We start from the raw sequence: 25,015 nt of genomic DNA, 5'->3' as shown, positions 1-25,015 counted from the left end.
GGTTTCCACGACAGCGAGACAACCAGCCTAGCACGGCCAGGAGTAGGTTGGGTTCCTAAGCCCCAACCCCCCCAAAAAAATTACACCCCAGCCACCGTCTGTAAGATACACCACCTATAATCAGCGCTTGCTCTCTCCTGCAGTACTGTGCGGACTGCAGGGGTTTAAACTGGCACTGGCCTGGCTGGCAGTGCCCCTGGTGTACAGGTGTGGCTGGCACAGCGGCGAGTCAAATACTGCCCATTTCAAACTGGGGACAGAAAAATACTGAAAAGATGAGAGAGGAAAAATGTCCAGTCCAGCCCAGCCCGGCTATGTTCCAGTCATGGTTTCATTTGAAAAAATCAAGGCAAGAAGAGTTGAAGTTTAGCGGTAGTTTATTCAAGAAATCAAAAGCTTGGATAAATACATAATCATTCATAAAATCTATTTTTTCAGATTTAGTAAAATTACACCAACCAACCAGTGGCTAATTAACCCTTGGTCTGTAATGATTGAATTTGATTAAGTGGTTTGCTAGGCTAAAGAGAAGCAATCAAACGGTGAATATGCAGTGATTAATTTGATCCAGGAGTGAAGAAGGCAATTAGAGCTCCAGCAGGATCAAGGTGCGCAGGTGACGGCTGCCAGCGTTCATTTCATGAAAAATTGAGGGTGATCGGATTTCTCGCACCCTCAAACTGCCTGGAACACACACAGATAAGAGCATGTCAGACATTTTAAAGAAATTTTTTCCAACCGTTGCACCTGTTCTGCTGTAAGCCATCAGCAAGCTGCTCTAGGGGAGGTTCTGCTGGTCCAGCAAGCTGTTCTAGGGGAGGTTCTGCTGGTCCAGCAAGCTGTTCTAGGGGAGGTTCTGCTGGTCCAGCAAGCTGTTCTAGGGGAGGTTCTGCTGGTCCAGCAAGCTGTTCTGGGGGAGGTTCTGCTGGTCCAGCAAGCTGTTCTAGGGGTGGTTCTGCTGGTCCAGCAAGCTGTTCTAGGGGAGGTTCTGCTGGTCCAGCAAGCTGTTCTAGGGCAGGTTCTACCGGTCCAGCAAGCTGTTCTAGGGGAGGTTCTGCTGGTCCAGCAAGCTGTCCTAGGGGAGGTTCTATATTTAATTCAGCTTCAGTTTCTTCCAGGAATAAAATATTTGAATCCATACAAACCAGGTATTCATCATGCATCAATATTGCATGGCCAACTGTTAGTGTTTTTTTTTTTTCTCTCTTACTTTTTTTTTTTTGTTGCCATTCTCAGGTGGCAACATGTCAAGGTTATAAAAGCTGTTTCCTAAGCTACAATTGGATGTGAGCTCTGTTTGATGTGCGAATGAAATCACCGACCACAAATGGACAGAGAGGAAATATAATTGAACGGAGTTACATGAAGTACGCCTGCGGGTAGGAGACAGGCTTCAGACAACTGCCAAGGGAATTAATCTCCAAACCTCTCAAGACATGAAGATGTCTTCCGGGATTTTATATTGAAAATTGATTTTTTTTCTTTCTTTCTTCTTTCCTGTAAGCGCATCCCCTGCAATAAGTTTTTCATATTTGCTTTGCATCAGATAGAAGTCTTAAGACGCCACCACACACCTCTTTGCCAATATTTAATGTCCTATAGTAGGAAGCTTGCTGTGGAACCTCAGAATATATAAGCATAAGGTTTACCGTGGAATTTGCACTTCTTCTAAGCTCCTGCATCTTAGAGGTTTTCTTTGCTCTCTCATTATCTCTCAATTTAAAAAAGAAGGAAAAAAAGCCTTCTCACAACTGAAAACTTCAACCGGTGGGTTACATGTGCAATGAATCACATCATTTTGACTGATGGAATCTTAATTTTTTTTTACCACACAGCTGAATATTAGTGCAAACAGGAACATGGCAGAATACGATTAATTAACCCTTTAAGGTGTAAGATCACAGATACAATATGTGATTAGAATGTCCTTAACTGAACATTCTAATGCTGAGGTAACAGTATCTACTCGTATTGAAAGAAACAGAGTTCTAGAACACTGACTAAGAATTTTGAAGAAAAAACATTCCAAAAAACCTACTCTTTAAAGGGTTAAAGATTCATATAAGCTACACCACTGCAAGTAATGTGGGTGTGTACTGGTGAAGGAACCATAATTCCTGTTAAGTATCAATGAATAATAATTCATATTTATATCTTCTTAGTTGTGTGTTTGAAATTTATGCATTATACTTTTCATCTGCAAACTGACAGCATCTCTTTAGCTGCTCAAACTGATATCCCACATAGAAGGGGAGATGACTGCTTATGCTGGCAGCAAGGCCCCAGAACGTTACCTATTGATATCGAGAAGGAACTATAAAACTGGGTTTTGGTCTGTTTTTATTTATTTGTGCGTGTGTGTTTTTTTCTTTCTAATATAGCATTCTCAGCGGCACCGTTTGAAAGCTATGTCCGAACCCAGCTGCAGTTTCCGGAGCAATAAAGCCCCATTATTAACTCTGAGGAGGGCGACACAGTGGTGGCGGGGAGTGAAGCGGAGATGAGAGAGTACTTCCTGTCCTCCAGAGGTGCTTGGCTCCTCCCACCCCGATCCCGCCCGTGTCCTTTAATGTCACTTCCTCAGGGAGCTTGGCGGTACGGCGGCTGCTCCTCGTGGACGACTGGCAACTCTCAGGATTTAGACTTACACACCAGTAAAAGACATTTAACTGCATCTATGACGGTCTGGGGTTACTGGTGTAAAAATCTGCCATGCGCTTCTAATTTCCAAACTGTCCTGAGGGACCGTGAAAGGGGCGTGACTAATACCCCCGATACTGCCAAAGGGGGAGCAGCCTTACAAAGGTGGGAGAGACAAATGAGCAGCTGCAACTTGTACACCAGATTTTAGGATAAGCGCACCAAACCCACATGCAGTTTTATATGAGCATGCTGATCCATGATGGCGAGAGCAGAATGGCACTGCACACTTCCAAAGGTCTGTGAACCAGCCAACACAGGCTGGCGTGGCATGAGACACGAGAGCTCTCCTTCACCAGCAGAAGCGGGCGTCCCTGTTTGTTTGCGCAGTCAGACCTGTCTGGTCAGACAGATGTAAATGAATATGTCTTTTTTTTTTTTTTTTTGGCTCCTCTCAAGAGTGCTGTGGAGACTCACCTGTGCTTGATCTCCGCCTTGTCGAGTAGGCGTTCAGAGGCAATAGCTTCCTTTCTGCCATCACCCTTTGACAGATAAATCACTTCCCTTATACCTGTAGAGAGGGAGAAAGACAGAGAGAAAAATCAAGCGTCCGATGGGGCGGGGGGGGGGGGGCGGTGGACGGTAGCGGGGGCCTACGCAGACACGCCGGGGGGGAGGAGGGCGGGGGCCATTTAACTGCAGCCGTGAACCCGTATCAAGGGCTTGAGACACACAGGAGACCCACTGCAGCTGCAGTCCGCAGTCACCAACCCACAGCCTGGTGCCCAGTTCCTGTCTCACGTCTGATGCTGTGATTGGCCTGCCCCACACAATCCTGGAAGCATGTACAGAGGCCACTCCCACAAGCCTCCATACCCATCCCACTCCATTATGAAGGCACGTGGGGAGACCACTCCCAGAAGGTCATTGGGGACAGGGGACCAAGCTCCTTCACACGAGAACATTCACATAAACCTGCAATGAGGACAAACCAAAGCCTTGCCGAAAGAGGCAGACAGTTCCTAGAGTAATTGGGCACCAAGTGAGGTCAGAGAAATTCATGAGTAAGGTTCTGAGTAAGAATCGAACCCCCGAGTTCATTAAATCTGCGTATGTGCGCAGGTTTGCATACAGAAGCCCCTTGTGATGAGGAACTATGATGGCGTTTCTAAATGTAAATCCAATAAACAAACCATAAATGGAAAGGGAGGGTAGGGTAATACTGATGGCTCGCAGGGAGTGGGAGAGCAGAGGAATATTGATGCGCCCCCCCCCCCCCCATAAGCTGCCAGAACAAACATGCACGCATAAGTCCACTTAAAAGCAAATAAAAGATTGTTTAACCTATTTTACTGGAACCCCACTTTTGAGTTTGGAATCTCTGTACTTCAAATCACTTTTACCAGGTTTTTTGTTTGGTGAGACAGGGTTAGACTGTTTCTATTAACCAAAGGATAACATGCAACTCACGTAAAGCAACCAACCACCTGATGCCTGACATTGTCTAATCGTGGAAAGGGTTATTTGAAGTATCTCAGCTTTTGTTAGTACAGACTCAAAGAATGTGGCCAAAGTGCTGCTCCCTAACACCTGAATGCATAGCATTTTTCATTCCCAGAAATATGAAATACTGATTTCTTTTTCCATAACTTTGAAATAAAACATCAGTTTCCCCTTCTCATCTCCGGCTTCCTTGTAAGCACACAAAGAGGACCGGCTAACCATAGTATAAAAACATAAACGGGTAGCTAGGGAAGGGGACCAATATATAAAACTAAGCGGCTTTAAATTATTGCTTCCAGTTGTTCTGGACTAAGCCTCACTCTATTCTCTAAAACACACACATAGCAAAAAAAAAACTCTCTACAGGCCAGTTACTCTTTTTTCCCAGCTCCCAAATCTGATTTTCCCAATTTCTTCTGTTGCAGGAACTAAAAAAGTTTCATTTTCTGCTGTCTTGTCTCTGTACTGAAAGTCCCCTGTTACAAAACCTTACAATGTGACAGACTGTGAAAGGCCCTAACTGATATTAAATGCACCCCAGTGAGTGAAGTAGAGTGGATGGAAACAGGTCAGGGCGTGGCCGAACTGAACCTATCGGCTCCAACATCCAGGGAAGACCAACTACGTTATTATTATTATTATTATTACTAATAATAATAATAATGATGATGATGATGATGATGATGATGATGATAATGATGATAATAATAATAATAATAATAATAATAATAATAATAATAATAATAATAATTCTATTGTTATTGACCATCATATAAAACTATTATTACTGCTGATATTGTGGTGGTTACTAGTTAGGAATAGGAATTACTCTAATCTGCATTCATGTTTAAATGTATTTCCGTATGTACGTATTGGCAATATTTACAAGCGTATTTCATGCTAATAAATAATTTTGAATTTTACAATTTTTGAGAGAGAGAGAGAGAGAGAGAGAAGAAAGAGAGATCATGGTGTCTAAAAATGCTATGAGGAGGGTGTGAGCCATCCAATAGTGCCCTTGGGGGGATTTAAAGGTCCCCTTCCTCTCTTGGCACTGGGGGTGCAGGTGGCATGTCAGCACATGCCCCGGAACACAATAGAGGGTACTGTGGGGCCAGCAAGCTGAGCAGCAAAACCCTTACCATTGCAGGGGGACTGAGGTACAGTGAAATGCGAATGGGAAAAGGCTATGAATTCGGGGGGGTGGCAGGGGGGGAGCGAGGGATTCGGGAAGACAACCGAGGAGTAATTAAACGACATTAGAATGCAATCAGCATTTTCACGAGTTCTTCACTCCGGAACCCTAGCCCATAATTTCACCCGATTCAGTCCCTCACATCCAACTAACAAAAAAGCTGGCACCAGACACAGATGGGGTGCTGGGCTCAATGAGGCTTGGGAAAGCCAGGGAAAAGATTTACAGTTTCACTACACTAATTATTTCCCTGCCTTTTGAAGCATAATTACTCACTAAATGATTGTGACAGGTTTGTGATTCTCAATGCCTTGAATTTAAAAATGTATTCTTATTTTTGATTTATTTATTTTTATTATTTTTATTTGTGAGACAAACAGGGAGTGCTTAAATAATCAAAGCCAGTCCAATTGAGCTATGTTGCATATGCTAAACAAAAACAGTAAAAATCAAGTCACAACCCTAAAGCTGTCCTAGCTGTTTTTGGCAGGACACGGCAGGTAACGCTGTTGCTAAAAATAGACAATGCAGCTGATTTTCTAGGATTAATAACCAAGTACAGCCCGATTAGCCGTCTGTTTAAAAAGACAGAGAGCGAGGGAGGGACAGAGAGAAAGGGGGAGCTGAGGCATGATCGAGGGAGAGAGAGAAAGGTAGAGAAGAAAGAAAAAGGAAGAGGAGATGGAAAAGGAAAAGGGGGAAAACATGGCTAAACTGGGAAGAGGAGGAGAGAAAAAGAGAGTCAGCCAGTCAGCTTTCAGGAGGGGCTCAACTGAAATTATTTGTTTTAAATGAAGTAACACAGCTCATTGGGGTCAAGAGCTGAACGTGTCTGTCCGAATGCGTCAGGGGATGCAAGGCCGGCCTGGGGATGAGGGCTAGGAGCGACAGGACCACAGCGCCCCCTACAGCCCACTGCTATCCCTGCCAATGCATACACCCAGCCAAAAGGCCTGCGCTCTCAAAAAAGCTGAAGAGCTCACACAAAGGAAATAAGTCATACATTAGGAAAAAAAAATCTCTGTGTCAGCACAAACTGAAAATGGGGGAACTCAAAGTCTTCCATTTCAGAGAAGGTCTTAATGTTACTGCCCGCGGTCAGATTGACAAGGTGCAGCTGTTGTCTGTGGCTTTAATAAAGGCGACAAACAAACGAAAAAGCTGTTCTTCGGGCGTGCTCATACTATGCCACGCTGCGTTTCCTGGAAAAGACATCAAGAGAAATTAATAATTTAGAATCCACCTGAGAGTTCCTCCTGTAGTTTCTCACATCTTAGGAGAAACACAAATGAAAAAAAGGGGGGGGGGGTTAGTTACGCAAGCACTTTTGCCCCTCTCCTGTTGTGGAGAAGCGCATCGCAGTCAAAGAGATGACAAATCTTTTGCTGTTTTGAGCTTGATGTGTTTGGGTGTTTTTCGTGCACGAGTCTCTTCTTGAAGTGCGAGGGGGTCGTAGGAGGTGCCGTTCAGGGAGGGGTGCACGGGGATCCCGAAAAATAGCCGAAGGTGTTTAAGAAGAGCCGGGTTGCTTCTTAATGAGGTGACAACCTCGAGACGAGAGGCAGCACCCCCACTGTGCTGGGGGGGCGGAAGCTAAACGAGCCCCCCCACACCCCAGCCCCCCCCCCCCCACACCCCCGCGCTCAGAGGGAGAGACGTCAACCTCGTTTCAATATGCAGCCCTGGAGGGGCTCCGCCTCTGCTCCAACAGCAGGGGATCCTGGGAGCAAACAAAATATTTAAATAAATATATTCTAAAAAAACTGCAATGATGTGGGTAAAAAGTTGGGTTTTTTTCTGAACAAGTTACTTTGCTTTCACCATCCAGTGGTAAATCACCACACCTGCAGGAGCCTCTCACTAAACCAGTTGTAAAAGGCCAACAGCGAATCCTCCTTGGGTTGGAGCATTGGCAACTACCCCAGTCGGCACTGGCACACTCAACCTTAGACTTCGGACCACTAGACATTAACCAAGGAGTACCACTTTAGTTGCGTATGCCAACCAGAAGTTAACAGACATATTCACTAGGGTGCCAGTTTTAGTCAATTGAGCAGATTGAGAGTCCAGATGGACCCAAGTACATCTTGGAGAGAAACTGTGAGGGGGCAAGCTTGACCTACCGTGAGCTCCTCAAAACATCCAGGGTGCGGCTTTATGTGGGGGCATACTTGATGAGACCCTGGTGTATGTATCTCCATCTGAACTGCCAGAGCGAGAGAGAGAGAGAGAGACCCACCTGCCTGGACGATGAGCCTGGTACAATCGTTGCAGGGGAACAGGGTCACGTGCATAGTGCAGCCTTTCAAGTCCGCGCAGCTCTTGTTCATGATGGCGTTCAGCTCAGCGTGACACACTGGAAAGAAAGAAAGTTACGTATGTAGCACCCACACTTATAAGACACAAGCACATGTACACATTAACAGATGCACTCCTTCACGTTGAAAAAATGACGCTCACATATTCGCACACAGAGGTGCGTACACCCACACAAATGCATGGCATGCACTCGTACACATAAGCATGCTACACACAACGCTTCAAGCCCAAACAGGTGTACTCACTTCTCAACAACATTGGCCACAAAAGGGGAGGTAATTGCTCAGCTGAAGAGCTTATTATCTGAATTGAATGGCCCTTACCAGTGTTGATAAATTACCATATTTTGACTGAAAGCCAACACACACCACACCGCCATCAGTGTTGGCAGAACTCAAAGTGTACGCTACAAACACACAGAACCCCACTTAGTGCTAAGGGAGAGTATGAGGACAAGACAAGTATAACGCGTGAAAACACAAGGCAACATTGATCAATCCATACAATTATCAAACAGTCCATGATTAAAATGGTACAAAAGGGTGTTACAAAATCCACCATTCATATGCTGTTACCCACTACAGTTGCCCACAGCGGGTCAGAATCTCCATAAAATTGTGATTTATAACCACACAGTGGGTCTGGATTTTATGATTTGTAACCACACAGTGAACTCTACTGTAGGCCAGAGCTATTGTAGAACACACATGCAATCCTCATTGTTTATGGAAAGAACAATCGTAATGGCAGGGTGGGTGGCAGTGTAGGTCACAGGTTCAATTCCCGGGTAGGACACTGTCATTGTACTCTTGAGCAAGATACTTAACCTGCATTGCTTCAATATTTATCCAGCTGTATAAATGGATGCTATGTAAAAGTTGTGTAAGTCGATCTGGATAAGAACGTCTGCAAAATGGCTGTAATGTAATGATTATTCTTGTGGATCCCTTAGGGCTAGGTCTTCTCATAAATGACAATGAAAAGCATGTTTTCAAATACAGTATGTGCACCCTACAGTTCAGTTTACTTGTCTAACAGAAGAGATTTCTGATCTAATGGTCAGGTAGATGATCAGGAGTGTCGCATTACCTGAATCTTTTTTTATTTTGCTGAGTTTGCCATGGAGGGAGGTTGATGATTTAGCATCTGCTTTTGTGATAACTTACATCAGAGGCTCTCTGGAAATTTGGTAAATAGCCTAGAAGTTATAGCGTTAGTTTAGTGCTAAAACCTTAGAGTAGGCAGAGGTGCCATTTTTTTTGCAGACTTCTGTTTTGAGTTGTTTCTCTTTTTGTTATTTGATGCAGGTAAGAGGGTCTGACGGCTTATTACAGGCCAGCTTTGGACTTTCTTTTTTGGACTTCCAGTGTTGGTGAGCTCTGAAACATGAAATTCCCCAGAATTCTTTCGACCCTATATTTTGGAGAAGGGAGTGTGTTTGAAGGGAGACTCACCGTAGGGGTACTTGGTTTCCAACCATTGATCATCTGATTGCTCGCACTGACGATCTGATTTCTTGCGTTGATCACCTGATTTCTTGCATTGATCATCTTTGTCAGTACTGTTCTCGGGGGACCCTTTCCAGCTCAGTAGGCCATCGCAGCGATTGGGCATGTCGTTGTGGCCTGTCGCCACTATCTTGTTTTGCTTGTTCACAATGCAGGCTCCCACCTAATATAAAAAAAATTATTTCACTCTCTAAAATACATTAAAAAACAAGCAGACAGACAGGTAAGGCAGTTTTAAACAGCACTATAATCAGTGACTAATTCAAAAAGAACAAATCTTTAGGAAAAGGGGGATACAAGACTTCAGCAAGAGGAATCGCATCAGCCAGTGTGAGTGATGGTACTGCCTTTTATATAGCAGGCATCCCTTTCAGGCCCCAAAATACGTAGGCAAACATAATCTCAGACTGGTAGAAACAGGGTAAAATCAGGAGTCCAAATGCAGATTCCACACCTAGAGTCAACTATAAACCTTTTGTTAGCTTGTGCATGAACTAATGATGCGACAAAACACTGCTGATGAAGAACCAACTGAGCAATCAATTGTCCAATTACTTTTGGTCCCCCAAAATGGAGTAACTATGTATTAACCTTTAGATTACCCTTCTAATGCAAGAACGACCCGAACTATTAAAATTATATGCATGAATACATTGCATATCCATTCATGGGATATGCATGAAAAAATGCATACTCATTTATGAATAATTTGACATTAGTTTACCATTATAATATAACATACAAATCCCTTTAGGCTTTCATTACTTAAATACTTGTTTATATTTCGAATATACTAATTCGGTCGAGACTTAAAACTTACAATAAGCCTACAGTATTTCAACAGTTTTGGATGCTAAGTAGCATCATGGGCATAATATAATATTTGAGTCTTACTTGAGCCTTAAATTGTTAAATGTTTTATTTACTTTTGGAACATCAATATCAAATGTTATCACACTAATTAATATTAAACACAAAACATGAATCAATATTTAACATAAAACCATCAAAGAAAATAGAATTCATACAACAATATTAGTAGTGGTACTATTATTAGAATACCTGTGTGTTAGGATCTCTGCTCCTTTGTGCTGTCAGGAGGGCAACCCCCATGAAGTAGTCAGAGTCCTTCAGGTAGTCCTCCCTTGATTCTGTTCCACCCCCAGAAGGCCCCTCGGGAAAACCATCAGCACTGTAAATCCAAGAAACAGAGCTGAGCACTAGGCACTCCACACACCTGTACATCACTGCCAGCAAAGCCCTGCTGCTTGGTGGGAGACTACAAAACCAGGACAGGCAACTGGAAAACAACTTGGATGCTTGAGCGAAGTAGTTAGCAAATCCGTCAGAAAACTGAGCCTTCACGGAGCATAAATAAAGGTGAACATCACGGAGTATAAATAAAGGTGAACATGAAGACTGTGGCACATCCTGTAGGATGACCAATGGTCAACCCAAAAAATAATACCCCTTGGTGCCCTGGGGATTATTTCCCAAAATGGCATTTTATGCACCGTAAGCTCGTCTCCGTCTGTAACCCTCTCTGCTTTCCCCATGTAGATACAGTGAAAAAAATACATTAGACATTAAACATTCAGCTTTCAGTCAGCGTGAATGCGTGAATATGCGATGCACGTTTTGATGTGGATATAACTTAATGTGTAAATAGCTATGAAATCCATCAAATTATTTTCATGTATATTATATTATTATTATTATTATTATTATTATTATTATTATTATTATTATTATTATTATTATTATTACTTGCACCTGTGCGAGTACGCTTAGTGGTGCTTGGCTCGTCCCATACCGTACTGCCCCAAGACACTTCCTGCAACCAAGCAATAATTCAGGTTGTGTGATTGTCACGGAAAATATCGGCTAAAGTCACTGAGCAATCACGTCAAAGTTGGGAAGCAGAAATCACGGAGTGTTTTTAAAAAAAACATCTAGCGCAACTGTGGCGACAGAAACAAGTACTTTAAGTTCCAAAAAAAATCAGTAGGCAGTCGCCACTAGAACAAAAATACAAGTAAATGCATTGACAGGCTGTTGCACTGAATTGCTTTGGTCTGTCACGAAAGGAGCATGCTTTTTGCCTTTAACAGGACATTGTAACAAACTGTATTACAAATTTTTTTTTAAATTATTTTAAATTTCAAGTTAGTTTTGAAGCGCTAGTTGTCAACGATTGCACTTTGATCAACTGTGGTTGTTGTAAATGTGCTATACAAATAAACTTTGACTTGACTTGACTAACGATAATGTTACCTTAGCTACAATGAGCGCGCAACATCAACACTGTTGTTAGGCGGCGTCAAGCATTGCAACAACTGAATGCAACATTACACTATCTCGTATCTGGACCATTTCAATCGACAATTGCCCCGCAGTGGGAATATCACAGACAGCATTGTGTCGTGTGCTGTCCGCGGTGCTGGATACGCTCTTACGGTGAACCAGCAGATACAGCCAATGAATGTATTCAGTGCACTAAAAGGGAGTTTTTGAACTAAAAGCTCTGCTTCATACGCAAAACGTGATTAGTAGGCAGTCCCATTCGCTGATTATCAGCTGCGGATTCACTTATCCTCGTCAGGTCGCAAATACTAACATACAAATACTAACACAGGCCACCAAGTTACACTCAGCGAGTTTGCACACCTATGGTTCTCATCTCGGAACTAACTTATTAAGCATACACCTTAAACTTGAAAGTTACCTTCTTTGTTGTTTTGTCGTTACACTCATCTTGCAGTTCTTCTTTTATTATTCAGTATTGTTCTTTTAGTTAAGACTGCCAGCTGAACTGTGATCTCATGCAACCACATACATGTATATATAACAGTAAGCCACACCCTCAGCCTGTACTGTAATTGAAATGCCAAGGCATAGAAATGGACTGCCCCAAATGGCACACCTGTTGACTAACATCATCACCCAAATCGATCAGCCCAATGTTGGCTATGAATGCAATGAAATATTTTCCTTTGCACCAGATTTCATTTACAGTAGTTAAAACAAACATTTAATCTTAATCACAATCATCTATTTTTCAATCTTTCGAGTAATCTGACACCGACTACTACATTCAACATTCTATAACTACCTACTCTGTGAGTACTTTGCCAATTTAATCACATCAAGATCCAGAAAGAAGTTAACAAGCAGTCATCTGAAATACCCAAATCCCCTCAAACTCCAAATTTTGTGGACAAAATGTTAAAATATGTTAAGACCACATTATAGCATCCACCACAGATGTATCCTCTACCATACACAATATGAAGTATGAGCTCTGTTGCCAATTGTACTAGTAAAATTGGTATTTATCAAAATTATCGTATTAACTCACAACTGGCACAGGTAATTGCTAGAGGCCCACATCGAGATGCTATATGAGATCCAGTGGGATTTTGACTCCCTTTTGTCTGAGCCACTGTTTTCCGTTCATCTTAGACACAGTTTCTCCCCTGCCAGTGTCCCTGCTGCAAGATGTTGTCATGGCGCAGTAGAAACACAGTTGTTGACTGCTTAGTAGCACTCCGCATCTCCAATCATTGTTCCCCACTTAGTAATGCACCTGCTGAGACCTACTGAGGAAACCCAGATCGTAGAGGTCAGGACTCTGTGAAACGTGACAATAAAGACACCAGCAACAACAGTGCAGTGTATGCCTGAAGCCAGAGTTGCCTACATCGTGGCAAATTTGAAGGTGCTTCCTAATAGCACGTAGGCATCAAAAGCATCTGACTGAGGCAATTCAGAGGTTACCAAGAAGGACTTAGTATCAGCGTGTGCACTGGCTAACACGATGTGTCAGGAAGTAATATGCTCTGGCTCACCTGCAGTTTGTAGGAGCAAAGAGGTCTACAGACACTAAATCCATTCTGGATGGAGCGTTGCTCATCTAGTGGTATATGGTTTTGTAAACTTTTACCAGAATTTGAGAAAGCCTGGTCTAATGAAGAGACACAACGACTTGGAGAGCAGCTGTTGTACGGAGAGCTGAAGAGCTGGATAGCCAGCGCAGGCTACACCCCATGAATCCAGCTGCTCTGTGCTGCCCGCAATTATGTTCCTGGGTCAATTTTGACCCAGTATGGCCTAACCCTAGTGTAGTCTTCATATCATGTATGTACCCCATGTCCACAGGGTCAAAAATGACCCAACCTTGCCAGACATCATGTGACAAAGCCACTTCATTGAATTAAATTAAAACCTAAAACAATATTTTTCATGCAGAAACAATCTGTCACTCATCCATAAATCAGTGAATAACTGTTTTCCTACTTCATAGTCTACGGCGACTGCATTTTGGTCTACACCAGCGTTTCCCAACCAGTGTGCCACGGCACTCTTTAATGTTCAAATTTAATTCTTTTTTTAAACTTAAATGAACAAATTCCATTCACAAAACCCAAATTAAATGTCATTAAAATGCATATTGCTCAGCTGAAAACCTGAAAGACATCAACATCAGTACGTCGCTCACAGCAGGAATATTCACAATTAGCTTCCAGCATTAAACGCTGTTGAACATTGATGAAGTTGTCATCGTTTGTGATGAAGCATTAGAATGGTCTGAAGTTGTAGTAAGGCATCATCAAGGCTTGCTCATTCTCATTGTTGAAAACAAGACCGACCAGCTGATTAGATTTAATGGCGCATTAAGGTATCTGAGATCCATAGGCTGGATTTAAAGTAAGAAGAGACAAACACTTTGGTTGTTAAATACCTCAACTATACTGCAACAGCTGATTTCAGCTAAGCTGTAGCCCACAACCATGATGCTTTCTATTTCCAATTTCAAGACAAATGGTTGGCTTAATGGTACGTGAAAAATGTGCTTTAGTGGCATAGTTCACTAGAACTAATGGACAGTAAAGGTATCTTCAACTATGGTGCCAAGCAGGTTTCAGGTATGCTGCAGTCCACACCTGATGTTGGCAATTTTTTAATTCTCGAGATCCGTGAGCTGTAATCCAAGTATGAAGAGCACACCACAACTATGCTGGAAAAGCAGGTTTCAGGTATGACATTTGAGGACACTAGAAGATAGGTCGTACCAGGTCACCTGGATGGGGTCTGCCTCTGCTTCTCATTCTCTTGTTACGGGAGTACTGCAGGAATCTGTGCTGGGTCCTCTGCTGTTCTCCATATACACCAAATCTCTTGGTTTAGTTATTAATTCACACGGCTTCTCCTATCATTGTTATGCAGATTGACATGCAACTCTTCTTTTCTCAAACCAGGAACTGAAAAATGCTGAACAAGGACAAGAAAATCTGCATCATACTGCTGTACTGATTAAGACAAAAGATTTGATTCAGTGTAATTTATTAGAAAAATCAAAAAATCGGTTAAATTATATTAGCATGCATAATTCCATCCACCAGTGCCTCATTAACCCATTAACTCTAACATTTTTTGGGGATACCAATGAAATTGATTAAAGGTATAAAAGTCAGTAAAGTAAAATGTGCGTCAGGAGTTTGTTTGGCAAGGAAAGCACACACCTAAGCCATAACCATAACTGGACTGTGCTGAAACTTTGAAAATGAAAGCTGCAGAACAATGAAGATGCGATGAGTAATTCCTTCCATGTGAGAAGAGGGCAGGTAGAGCAGGTAGAGCTCCAGCAGGATCAAGGTGCAACAGGGCCCGCCGTGTCCTCGTGAGTTTTAGACCCGTCGATGGAATTAAAATCGATGATGATCTTGTTTCTCTTTGGCTCAAACTGCCTGGAACACACGGATAAGAGCATGTAAGAAAGCCATTTTTGTCAAACTTCACTTTTTTCCAGCAGCATGCACTGCCCCCCCCCCCTCACCATTTGCATCTGGCTACTTTTCGGTGTGTGTTTTGTGAGGGGGGGGACATGAGCTGTCCTTAAACGTGCAGTCCGTCACTTCAATTCAGAAGAGCCAATCACAGGGAATGTAAGGTGGGGCGGAAGTCTGCTTTAAACTGAAAACTTCAACCGAGGGTTCAAATGTACCATTAATCACAACATCTTGACTGTCAGAATCTCGTTAAAAAAGCACACAAAAAATAAAAATTGTGAATGAAAATACCATGTTAAAAATGTTGATGATGAGCTACACCTCTTCAAGTAAGTGTGTGGAGGTGAAAGCAATAATTAATTTTTACACCATCCACCATCTTAGTATAGTACGCCACTTATACTGACAGCCAGTATATTTTTTGCACTCCCAAATATTGGCATCAGCCTGTAAAAAATCAATAGAGCTCAACCTCTACTCCAGAGGTGCTTGGTTCCCAGTGCCCCCCCATCCATGCCACACCCATGCCAGTTTCTCAGAGGCATGCCAGCTGCTCCCCGTGGCTGCCCAGGCTGGCAGACTAACCCTTACGGAGGGTACACCTCCCAGAAAGCCAGGCCTTCAGTGATTCAGACTCACACCTGAAAAGGGTTGCGAGTCACATGAAGCTGAACTCGCCTTCACCAGAAAAGCGTCTCTTTGAAGCAGGAGTCCCTGTTTGTTTGCGGTTGACAGTCAGGCCTGTCTGGTCAGACAGATGTAAATGAAGTTGTCATTTTTTGGTTTTTTTTGGCCCCTCTCAAGAGTGCTGTGGAGACTCACTTGTACAGGATCCCCGCCATGTCGAGTAGGCGTCTGGAGGCAGTAAATTCCTTTTTGTCGTGATACTTGTCTGATAGATAAATCACATCCTTTATACCTGTGGAGAGGGAGAAAGACAGAGAGAAAAATCAAGCGTCCGATGGGGCGGGGGGGCGGTGGACGGTAGCGGGGGCCTACGCGGACGCGCCGGTGGGGAGGAGGGCGGGGGCCATTTAACTGCAGCTGTGAACCCGTATCAAGGGCTTGAGACACACAGGAGACCCGGTGCAGCTGCAGTCCGCAGTCACCAACCCACAGCCTGGTGCCCAGTGCCTGTCTCACGTCTGATTTGCCATTGGCGTGCCTGAAGCGTGCCGCCTCCCACTCTATCCTGAAGGCAGATGTGGAGACCACTCCCACTAGCCACCATGCTCCTCCCACTCTATCCTGAAGGCAGATGTGGAGACCACTCCCACTAGCCACCATGCTCCTCCCACTCTATCCTGAAGGCAGGTGTAGAGACCACTCCCACTAGCCACCATGCTCCTCCCCCTCTATCCTGAAGGCAGGTGTGGAGGCCACTAGAGGAGGTAGACAATTCCTAGAGTAATGAGCACCAAGTGAGGTCAGAGAAATTAAATCTCCTCCACTAACCTAGTCCAACAATGTCAATGCCAATGTCAACAAAGTTCATTTTTGACCACAACACACAATTCCGACACTAGTTACAACGATGCCCGGAAGGGTTCAGGCACTTCAATTTGTGGGCTGCTCTCAGGCAGGGCTTCTTTTGTTCAAGATCTTGTTGTCATAGAGATGGCGTCTAACAGCCGATTTTGAAACTTGATAACCTCTGAAACTATGACCCTTTGGGTTCTCTTCTTTGCCTTCCTCATAATCGTCCTCACTGCGCACGCGGGCAATGTGCACATGCTTGCTCTTCCTGGAAAACCTGAAACTGTTCCAGACCACTGAAAATTCTTGTTACTGCCCAGACTTCGCTTAGTGGCATTTTCAACTGTTTATGTCATGTTTTTTTTTTATATCCATCACCTGATATGTGTAGGTCTACAACCACTTGTCTCGAGTTGAAAGCTCTTTGGTTTTCCCCATGGTGATGGATGACAAAGGGATTTTTAATGTGTGCAAGACATTAATTTTTAAAAGCTCCATCAGACACCACTGTTTAGTTTTATTTTAAATACTCCTCAGGTGTGCCAAAAATCTTACCACTATATTTTTGAGAAAAACACCATTATTCAAAAGTAAGTTTTTTCACAAGAGTAATTTTTATTAGAGTGCATGCAAGTAGTTTCCCAAAATGTTTGAGCAGAAAATAATTATGGAGTTGACTGTAGAAAGCAATAGTACAGTCAAAACCTACAAAAATTGTTATTTGTAATTACATTGTCTCAGAATGTTGCCTGTGTATCATGGCCTAAATTCATAATGATTGTGAAGGCAATGGAAAATATATCATGCAATTAAAGTGAGATCCCAGCCACTTACCAAGATCCCTGTTGCGAACAAATAAAGTGATGGATTTGTACAAACAAACCGATATACATTCTTTGGTCCTCTTAGCCATGAAAAAAATAATAAAATAGAGTCTGAAAAGCTAAAGAATGCCCAGTTTAGGATAGTGTTATTTTGGCCTATGCCAAAAACTGGGGTCTATCAAAACATAAACAGGTAGATGTTAAGTAACCTGTGATGAATCAGGCAGACCGGCCATGCTTAGACACCATCTAAGCATTTAGTAGGTCCACGCTCTTACCCAGAGCAACTTACATTGTATCCAATTATACAGCTGGATATATACTGGAGCAATGCAGGTTAAGTACTTTGCTCAAGGGTACAACGGCAGTGTCCTACCGGGGAATCGAACCTGTGACCTTTAGGTTACAAGACCAGCTCCTTAGCCAATATAAGCCTCTTTTTGAGCCAGGAAAAACCCAGATAGGCAGGGGTACTCAACCCAGAATAAAGGCTCAGAGAGCAGGGTATGTTTTACCGGTGTCAGCGGGTGAGATTTCACGCAGACGGACAGTGACTCTGCTCGCTTAACTGTAGTAGAGAAGACATGACAGAGAAGACCTTTTCAAGGATAGCCATAGCATATGCATCATGAGCTCACAGATCAAAGTGATAGAGTCTAAGGCCGGAATTACACTGAACGCGGAGCTTTTTGCGTAGTGGAATCGAAGCATGCAAGTCAAGTATGCTACATGTATTGCGAGCTTCAAGGACACTCTGTGCCTGGACCCTGACCACTGCTAGTTGTAATCCACTAGCATGGACTTCCCCACCTTCCTTTTCTGGTTAACAGTGAATCACAACCGCACGAGCCGCTCACTAAACCAGTGAACCAGCTTTCGAGTCCGTGGGTGAGAAAGAGGAAATATCATTTCTGGGGCCGCCTCCTCTACTGTCAGGGCCTGCCCTTGCCCTCTTTTTTGGAGGGCAAGGTGTTTTTTTTTAACCCCCAAGAGCCTGGCTTTGCCCTTCATTTCTCACTCACGGGGACAGTTTTGCACGAGGGAAAGAGAGAGAGAGAGAGAGAGAAAGAGAGAGACAGAGAGAGACAGAGAGAGAGAGAGAGAGAATGAGAGAGAGAGGGAAAGCGAGAGAGAGAGAGAGAGAGAGAGAGACCCACCTGCCTGGATGATGAGCTTGGTGCACTCATTGCAGGGGAACAGGGTCACGTACATGGTGCAGCCCTTCACGTCCGCGGAGTTCTTGTTCATGATGGCGTTCAGCTCAGCGTGACACACTGGAAGAGGTTTTTTTTTTTTTTTAAAAAAGCCGAAAAGTTAGTATGCAGCATCCGCATTCGTAACGCACACGTTCAAAAAAACGCACTCTGAACAGGCGACACGCTCACAGACTCGCACACAGAGCCACGCACACCCACACAGACAGACAACACTTCAAGACCGAGCAGATGTATCCTCTTCTCGACAACACTGGCCAACAAAAGGGGAGCTAATCGTTCAGCTGAAGCGCTAATTATCTGAAATGAATGGCCCTATCGGCGTTGATAAATTACCGTATTTTGACTGAAAGCTAACAAACACCACATCACCATCAGTGTTGGCAGAACTCAAAGTGTACACTACAAACACACACAACCCAGCTTAGTGATAAGGGAGAGCACGAGGACAAGACAAGTATAACGTGTGAAAACACAAGGCGTGAAAACACAAGGCGACATTGTTCAATACATACAATTTTCAAACATTCCATGATTAAAATGGTACAAAAAGGTGTTACAAAATCCACCATTCATATGCTGTTACCCACTACAGTTGCCCACAGCGGGTCAGAATCTCCATAAAATTGTGATTTGTAACCACACAGTGAACTCTACTCTGGGCCAGAGCTATTGTAGAACACACATGCAATCCTCATTGTTTATAGAAAGAACAATCGTAATGGCAGGGTGGGTGGCAGTGTAGTGTAATGGGTAAGGAATTGGTCTTGAAACCTAAAAGGTCACAGGTTCAATTCCTGGGTAGGACACTGTCATTGTACCCTTGAGCAAGATACTTAACCTGCATTGCTTCAATATTTATCCAGCTGTATAAATGGATGCTATGTAAAAGATGTGTAAGTCGATCTGGATAAGAACGTCTGCTAAATGCCTGTAATGTAATGATTATCCTTTTGGATCCCTTAGGGCTAGGTCTTTTCATAAACGACAATGAAAAGCGCACATGTTTTAAAATACAGTATGTGCACCCTACAGCTCAGTTTACATGTCTAACAGAAGAGATTTCTGATCTAATGGTCAGGTAGATGATCAGGAGTGTCGCATTACCTGAATCTGTTTTTATTTTGCTGAGTTTGCCGTGGAGGGAGGTTGATGATTTAGCGTCTGCTTTTGTGATAACTTACATCAGACGCCCTCGGGAAATTTGGTAAATAGCCTAGAAGTTATAGCGTTAGTTTAGAGTAGGCGGAGGTGCCATTTTTTTGGCGGCCTTCTGTTTTGAGTGGTTTCTCTTTTTGTTACTTGATGCAGGTAAGAGGGTCTGACGGCTTATTACAGGCCAGCTTTAGACTTTCTTTTTAGGACTTTCAGTGTTGGTGAGCTCCGAAAGATGGAATTCTTTCGACCCTATATTTTGGAGAAGGGAGTGTGTTTGAAGGGAGACTCACCGTAGGGGTACTTGGTTTCCAACCATTGATCATCTGATTGCTCGCACTGACGATCTGATTTCTTGTGTTGATCACCTGATTTCTTGCATTGATCATCTTTGTCAGTACTGTTCTCGGGGGACCCTTTCCAGGTCAGTTGGCCATCGCAGCCATTGGGCATGTCGTTGTGACCTATCCCCACTACCTTGTTTTCCTGGTTCACAATGCAGGCTCCCACCTAATATAAAAAAAATAATTTCACTCTCTAAAATACATTAAGAAACAAGCAGACAGACAGGTAAGGCAGTTTTAAACAATCAGCACATCTGTAATCAGTGACTAATTCAAAAAGAACAAATCTTTAGGAAAAGGGGGATACAAGACTTTAAATATTCAGAAAGAGGAAGATGGCACTGCCTTTTATATAGCAGGCATCCCTTTCAGGCCCCAAAATACGTAGGCAAACATAATCTCAGACTGGTAGAAACAGGGTAAAATCAGGAGTCCAAATGCAGATTCCACACCTAGAGTCAATTATAGACCTTTTGTTAGCTTGTGCATGAACTAATGATGCGACAACACACTGCTGACGAAGAACCAACTGAGCAATCAATTGTCCAATTACTTTTGATCCCCCAAAATGGAGTAACTATGTATTAACCTTTAGATTACCCTTTTAGTGCAAGAATGTTAAAATTATATGCATGAATACATCGCATATCCATTCATGGGATATGCATGAAAAAATGCATACTCAATAATTTGACATTAGTTTACCACTATAATGTAAAATCCAAATCCCTTTAGGCTTTCATTACTTAAATACTTGTTTATATTTTGAATTTACCGATTCGGTTGAGACTTAAAACTTGCCATAAGCCTACAGTATTTCGACAGTTTCAGATGCTAAGTAGCATCATAGGCATAATATAATATTTGAGTCTTAGCCTTAAATTGTTAAATGTTTTATTTACTTTTGGAACATCAATATCAAATGATATCACTTTTGGGTCCGATGCCGATCCCGATTTTGGAGAGTCCTAGCCCACCGATTACTGATGTTTTGACCGATATTTTGTCAAAAAGTGCAACATTTTCAAATCAATTTGAAAAACTTATATTTTATCAAAGTTTCTATATTTGCGAACATTTAACTTATAAGCAAACAAATAAATAAATAAAAATAAACACACAAAGAACTTTTTGATAGATAAAAAAATGTAAAAGATGATATTAAATTAAATGTATAGGCTATATATATATATATTAACACCATCTTCAAGTGGTGTGAATTCAAAATAACTTCACACGTTGCTTTTACTCCTTTCTTTTCCAGCCATCTATAAAAAATTAATTTTAAAAAATCCGTTTTCCAGTTTCAAACATTTTTTTGAATATTTTATGAATATTATTATTGTTGTTGTTGTTATTATTAATTTGTTATTATTATTTATTAGTATCTATTCTCAGTCAATGAATTATATTTTCTTATTTTATTCCTACTACATGATCTCAAAGAGTAAGACTTTATCTAGCGAGCTTCCGTGTCCATAAGAATTCGGTTGTGAAAAAAACTACAATGCGCTTTCGTGCAGGTTACCCGCGCTAAGTGTTGGTTGATTCAATTCTCCAACAGCAATCCTTCTCTCATGTTATCACGACAAAGCTAGATAACATGGCTTAAAATGATCCACGTTAGAAGTGTTTTATCGGCGTTTTTACTGTCTGGTTAGCTTGCTACGATGAGGCGTGACTAGATGACACACTCGCTTGCAATAACGCGTTGGCTATTGACACAGCATCATATAGTAGCTAATATCATTATTTCAGATAAAAAACAAACGTGTGATGCATTCAATCACCATTTTATTTTGGCTGGTTATTTATTTGAGAATACAGCGATCCTATGCTGCTTGTGCTCACTGCCACTTCATAAAGGCTTGCTAGCCAGCTAGCTGCTAAAGTGAACCAAATATGTTAGCTAGCTCGCTCGCTTGATAATGAGGATTTATAAACATAGTGTCGTATAAACGCATTTAATTGAAAACTTTCACTAAATATACATACCTTTATTGCGGAAATCGAATCTGTGCAGACAAGTCTTGCAGTGGAGAATTTTGGATGAGGCACGAGTGACAAACGTCTTATTACAGAAATAGCGCGTCAGCTGCTGCAGTTCACACTTGTATTAGAGCTCTACTGGATAATTCTAGTTAATAGCAATTACAACGTTCGAACAGACAAGTACAGATAAATAATCAATGTTTATTTTTGTTTATTATACTTATTTAAAAATCGGGACACATCGGCTGCATAACTGCCGATCCCGATGTCGTCAAAAAAGTCAAATAATGGCCGATATATCGGCCAAACCGATATATCAGTCGGGCTCTAGATATCACACTAATTAATGTTAAACACAAAACATTAATAAATATTTAACACGAAACAATCAAAGAAAACAGAATCCATACAACAATATTACTAGTATTAGGCCTACTATTATTAGAATACCTGTGTGCTCGGATCTCTGCTCCTTTGTGCTGTCAGGAGGGCAACCCCCATGAAGTATTCAGACTTCTTCAGGTATTCCTGCCTTGGTCCTGGATCATCCCCTGATTTACCCACGCCAGCACCGCCAGCACTGCGAGCACAGCAAATCCAAAAAACAGCTGAGCACTAGGCACTCCACACACCCTGTACATCACCGCCAGCAAAGCAGGACAGGCAACTAGAAAACAACTTGGACGCTTGAGCGAAGTAGTTAGCAAATCCATCAAAAAACTGAGCCTTCACGGAGTATAAATAAAGGTGAACATCACGGAGTATAAATAAAGGTGAACATGTAGGATGACCAATGGTCAACCCATAAACTAATACTCCTTGGTGGCCTGGGGATTTTTACCCAAAATGGCATTTTATGCACCGTAAGCTCGTCTCCGTCTGTAACCCTCTCTGCTTTCCCCATGTAGATACAGTGAAAAAAATACATTAGACATTAAACATTCAGCTTTCAGTCAGCGTGAATGCGTGAATATGCGATGCACGTTTTGATGTGGATAGAACTTAATGTGTAAATAGCTATGAAATCCATCAAATTATTTTCATGTATATTATTATTATTATTATTATTATTATTATTATTATTATTATTATTATTATTATTATTATTATTATTATTACTTCCACCTGTGCGAGTACGCTTAGTTGTGCTTGGCTCGTCCCATACCGTACTGCCCCAAGACACTTCCTGCAACCAAGCAATAATTCAGGTTGTGTGATTGTCACGGAAAATATCGGCTAAAGTCACTGAGCAATCACGTCGAAGTTGGGAAGCAGAAATCACGGAGTGTTTTAAAAAAAAAACATCTAGCGCAACTGTGGCGACAGAAACAAGTACTTTAAGTTCCAAAAAAAATCAGTAGGCAGTCATTACATTACATTACATTACAGTCATTTGGCAGACGCTCTTATCCAGAGCGACGTACAACAAAGTGTATAACCATAACCAGGAACAAGTATGACGAAACCCCTAGAGAGAAGTACCGCTCCAAGTACAGGGAACAACCGCATAGTTCAACTTGGACCCTGATGGTTAAACTGATTAACACTAACAACAAGAACGGCAACAACGCAATCTATGGAAAAATAAAAATAAATAAAAATACAAGTAGTCGTTAAGACAGTTGATGCGCCTAAGTCACCTATGAAACAGCTGCCTAGTTACAACCCTAAGTTTAGTCATTTACAGGGGGGAAGGGAGGGATGGGGAGAGGTGCAGCCTGAAGAGGTGGGTCTTCAGTCGTCGTTTGAAATCGGTCGCCACTAGAACAAAAATGCAAGTAAATGCATTGACAGGCTGATGCACTTAATTGCTTTGGTCTGTCACGAAAGGAGCATACTTATTGCCTTTAACAGGACATTGTAACAAACTGTATTACAAATTTTTTTAAAAAATATTTTAAATTTCAAGTTAGTTTTGAAGCGCTAGTTGTCAACGATTGCACTTTGGTCAACTGTGGTTGTTGTAAATGTGCTATACAAATAAACTTTGACTTGACTTGACTAACGATAATGTTACCTTAGCTACAATGAGCGCGCAACATCAACACTGTTGTCAGGCGGCGTCAAGCATTGCAACAACTGAATGCAACATTACACTATCTCGTATCTGGACCATTTCAATCGACAATTGCCCCGAAGGGGGAATATCACAGACAGCATTGTGTCGTGTGCTGTCCGCGGTGCTGGATACGCTCTTACGGTGCACCAGCAGATACAGCCAATGAATGTATTCAGTGCACTAAAAGGGAGTTTTTGAACTAGAAGCTCTGTTTCATACGCAAAACGTGATTAGTAGGCAGTCCCATTCGCTGATTATCAGCTGAGGATTAACTTATCCTCGTCAAGTCGCAAATACTAACATACAAATACTAACACAGGCCACCAAGTTACACTCAGCGAGTTTGCACACCTATGGTTCTCATCTAGGAACTAACTTATTAAGCATACACCTTAAACTTGAAAGTTACCTGCTTTGTTGTTTTGTCGTTACACTCATCTTGCAGTTCTTCTTTTATTATTCAGTATTGTTCTTTTAGTTAAGACTGCCGGTTGAACTGTGATCTCATTCAACCACAGACATGTATATATAACAGAAAGCCACACCCTCAGCCTGTACTGTAATTTAAGTGCCAAGGCATAGAAATGGACTGCCCCAAATGGCACACCTGTTGACCAACATCATCACCCAAATCGATCAGCCCAATGTTGGCTATGAATGCAATGAAATATTTTCCTTCGCACCAGATTTCATTGCATTTACAGTAGTTAAAACAAACATTTAATCTTCATCACAATCATCTATTTTTTAATCTTTCAAGTAATCAGACACTACAATCGACTAATACATTCAACATGCTATAACTACTTACTCTGTGAGTACTTTGCCAATTTAATCACATCAAGATCCAGAAAGAAGTTTACAAGCAGTCATCTGAAATATCCAAATCCCCTCAAACTCTAAATTTTGTGAACAAAATATTAAAATATGTTAAGACCACATTATAGCATCCACCACAGATGTATCCTCTACCATACACAATATGAAGTATGAGCTC

General features: G+C 42.1%; 2 protein-coding genes across 2 annotated transcripts; both read right to left on the bottom strand.

Annotated features, from left to right (window-relative positions):
* Positions 1-359: 359 nt before the first annotated feature.
* Positions 360-13,015, bottom strand: LOC135254676 (deoxycytidylate deaminase-like). The gene is made up of 6 exons (XM_064335052.1): positions 12,524-13,015; positions 10,228-10,357; positions 9,112-9,328; positions 7,578-7,694; positions 3,118-3,211; positions 360-684 (listed from the first exon to the last, which is right to left on the bottom strand). Exons 1-6 carry the CDS (start codon positions 12,553-12,555, stop codon positions 639-641), a joined length of 636 nt encoding a protein of 211 aa, XP_064191122.1. The 5' UTR covers positions 12,556-13,015; the 3' UTR covers positions 360-638.
* A 1,476-nt stretch (positions 13,016-14,491) lies between these two features.
* LOC135254675 (deoxycytidylate deaminase-like) lies at positions 14,492-24,519 on the bottom strand. The gene is made up of 6 exons (XM_064335051.1): positions 24,428-24,519; positions 22,410-22,539; positions 19,917-20,133; positions 18,412-18,528; positions 15,777-15,873; positions 14,492-14,912 (listed from the first exon to the last, which is right to left on the bottom strand). The coding sequence occupies exons 1-6, from the start codon at positions 24,454-24,456 to the stop codon at positions 14,816-14,818; spliced, it is 687 nt and encodes a 228-aa protein (XP_064191121.1). The 5' UTR covers positions 24,457-24,519; the 3' UTR covers positions 14,492-14,815.
* Positions 24,520-25,015: the final 496 nt, after the last annotated feature.

This window comes from Anguilla rostrata, chromosome 5 (assembly GCF_018555375.3).
Source record: "Anguilla rostrata isolate EN2019 chromosome 5, ASM1855537v3, whole genome shotgun sequence".
Lineage (NCBI taxonomy): Eukaryota > Metazoa > Chordata > Actinopteri > Anguilliformes > Anguillidae > Anguilla > Anguilla rostrata.
The sequence above is the reverse complement of the archived record's forward strand: the minus strand, read 5'-3'. Positions and strand labels throughout refer to the sequence as shown.

Bases quoted from the DNA above. Each gene is read 5' to 3' on its own strand.
- LOC135254675 (XM_064335051.1), bottom strand. From the start codon at position 24,456: ATGAGTGTAACGACAAAACAACAAAGCAG. The intron at 15,874-18,411 runs GTGGGTCTCTCT...CCCTCTCCACAG, and splicing joins CAAGCTCATCATCCAGGCAG to GTATAAAGGATGTGATTTAT. The intron at 14,913-15,776 runs GTGAGTCTCCAC...CGTGTGTTCCAG, and splicing joins ATGGCGGGGATCCTGTACAA to GCAGTTTGAGCCAAAGAGAA.
- LOC135254676 (XM_064335052.1), bottom strand. From the start codon at position 12,555: ATGTGGGCCTCTAGCAATTACCTGTGCCAGTT. The intron at 7,695-9,111 runs GTGAGTCTCCCT...CTTTCTTTCCAG, and splicing joins GGAAACCAAGTACCCCTACG to TGTGTCACGCTGAGCTGAAC. The intron at 685-3,117 runs GTGAGTCTCCAC...TGTGTGTTCCAG, and splicing joins AAGGCGGAGATCAAGCACAG to GCAGTTTGAGGGTGCGAGAA.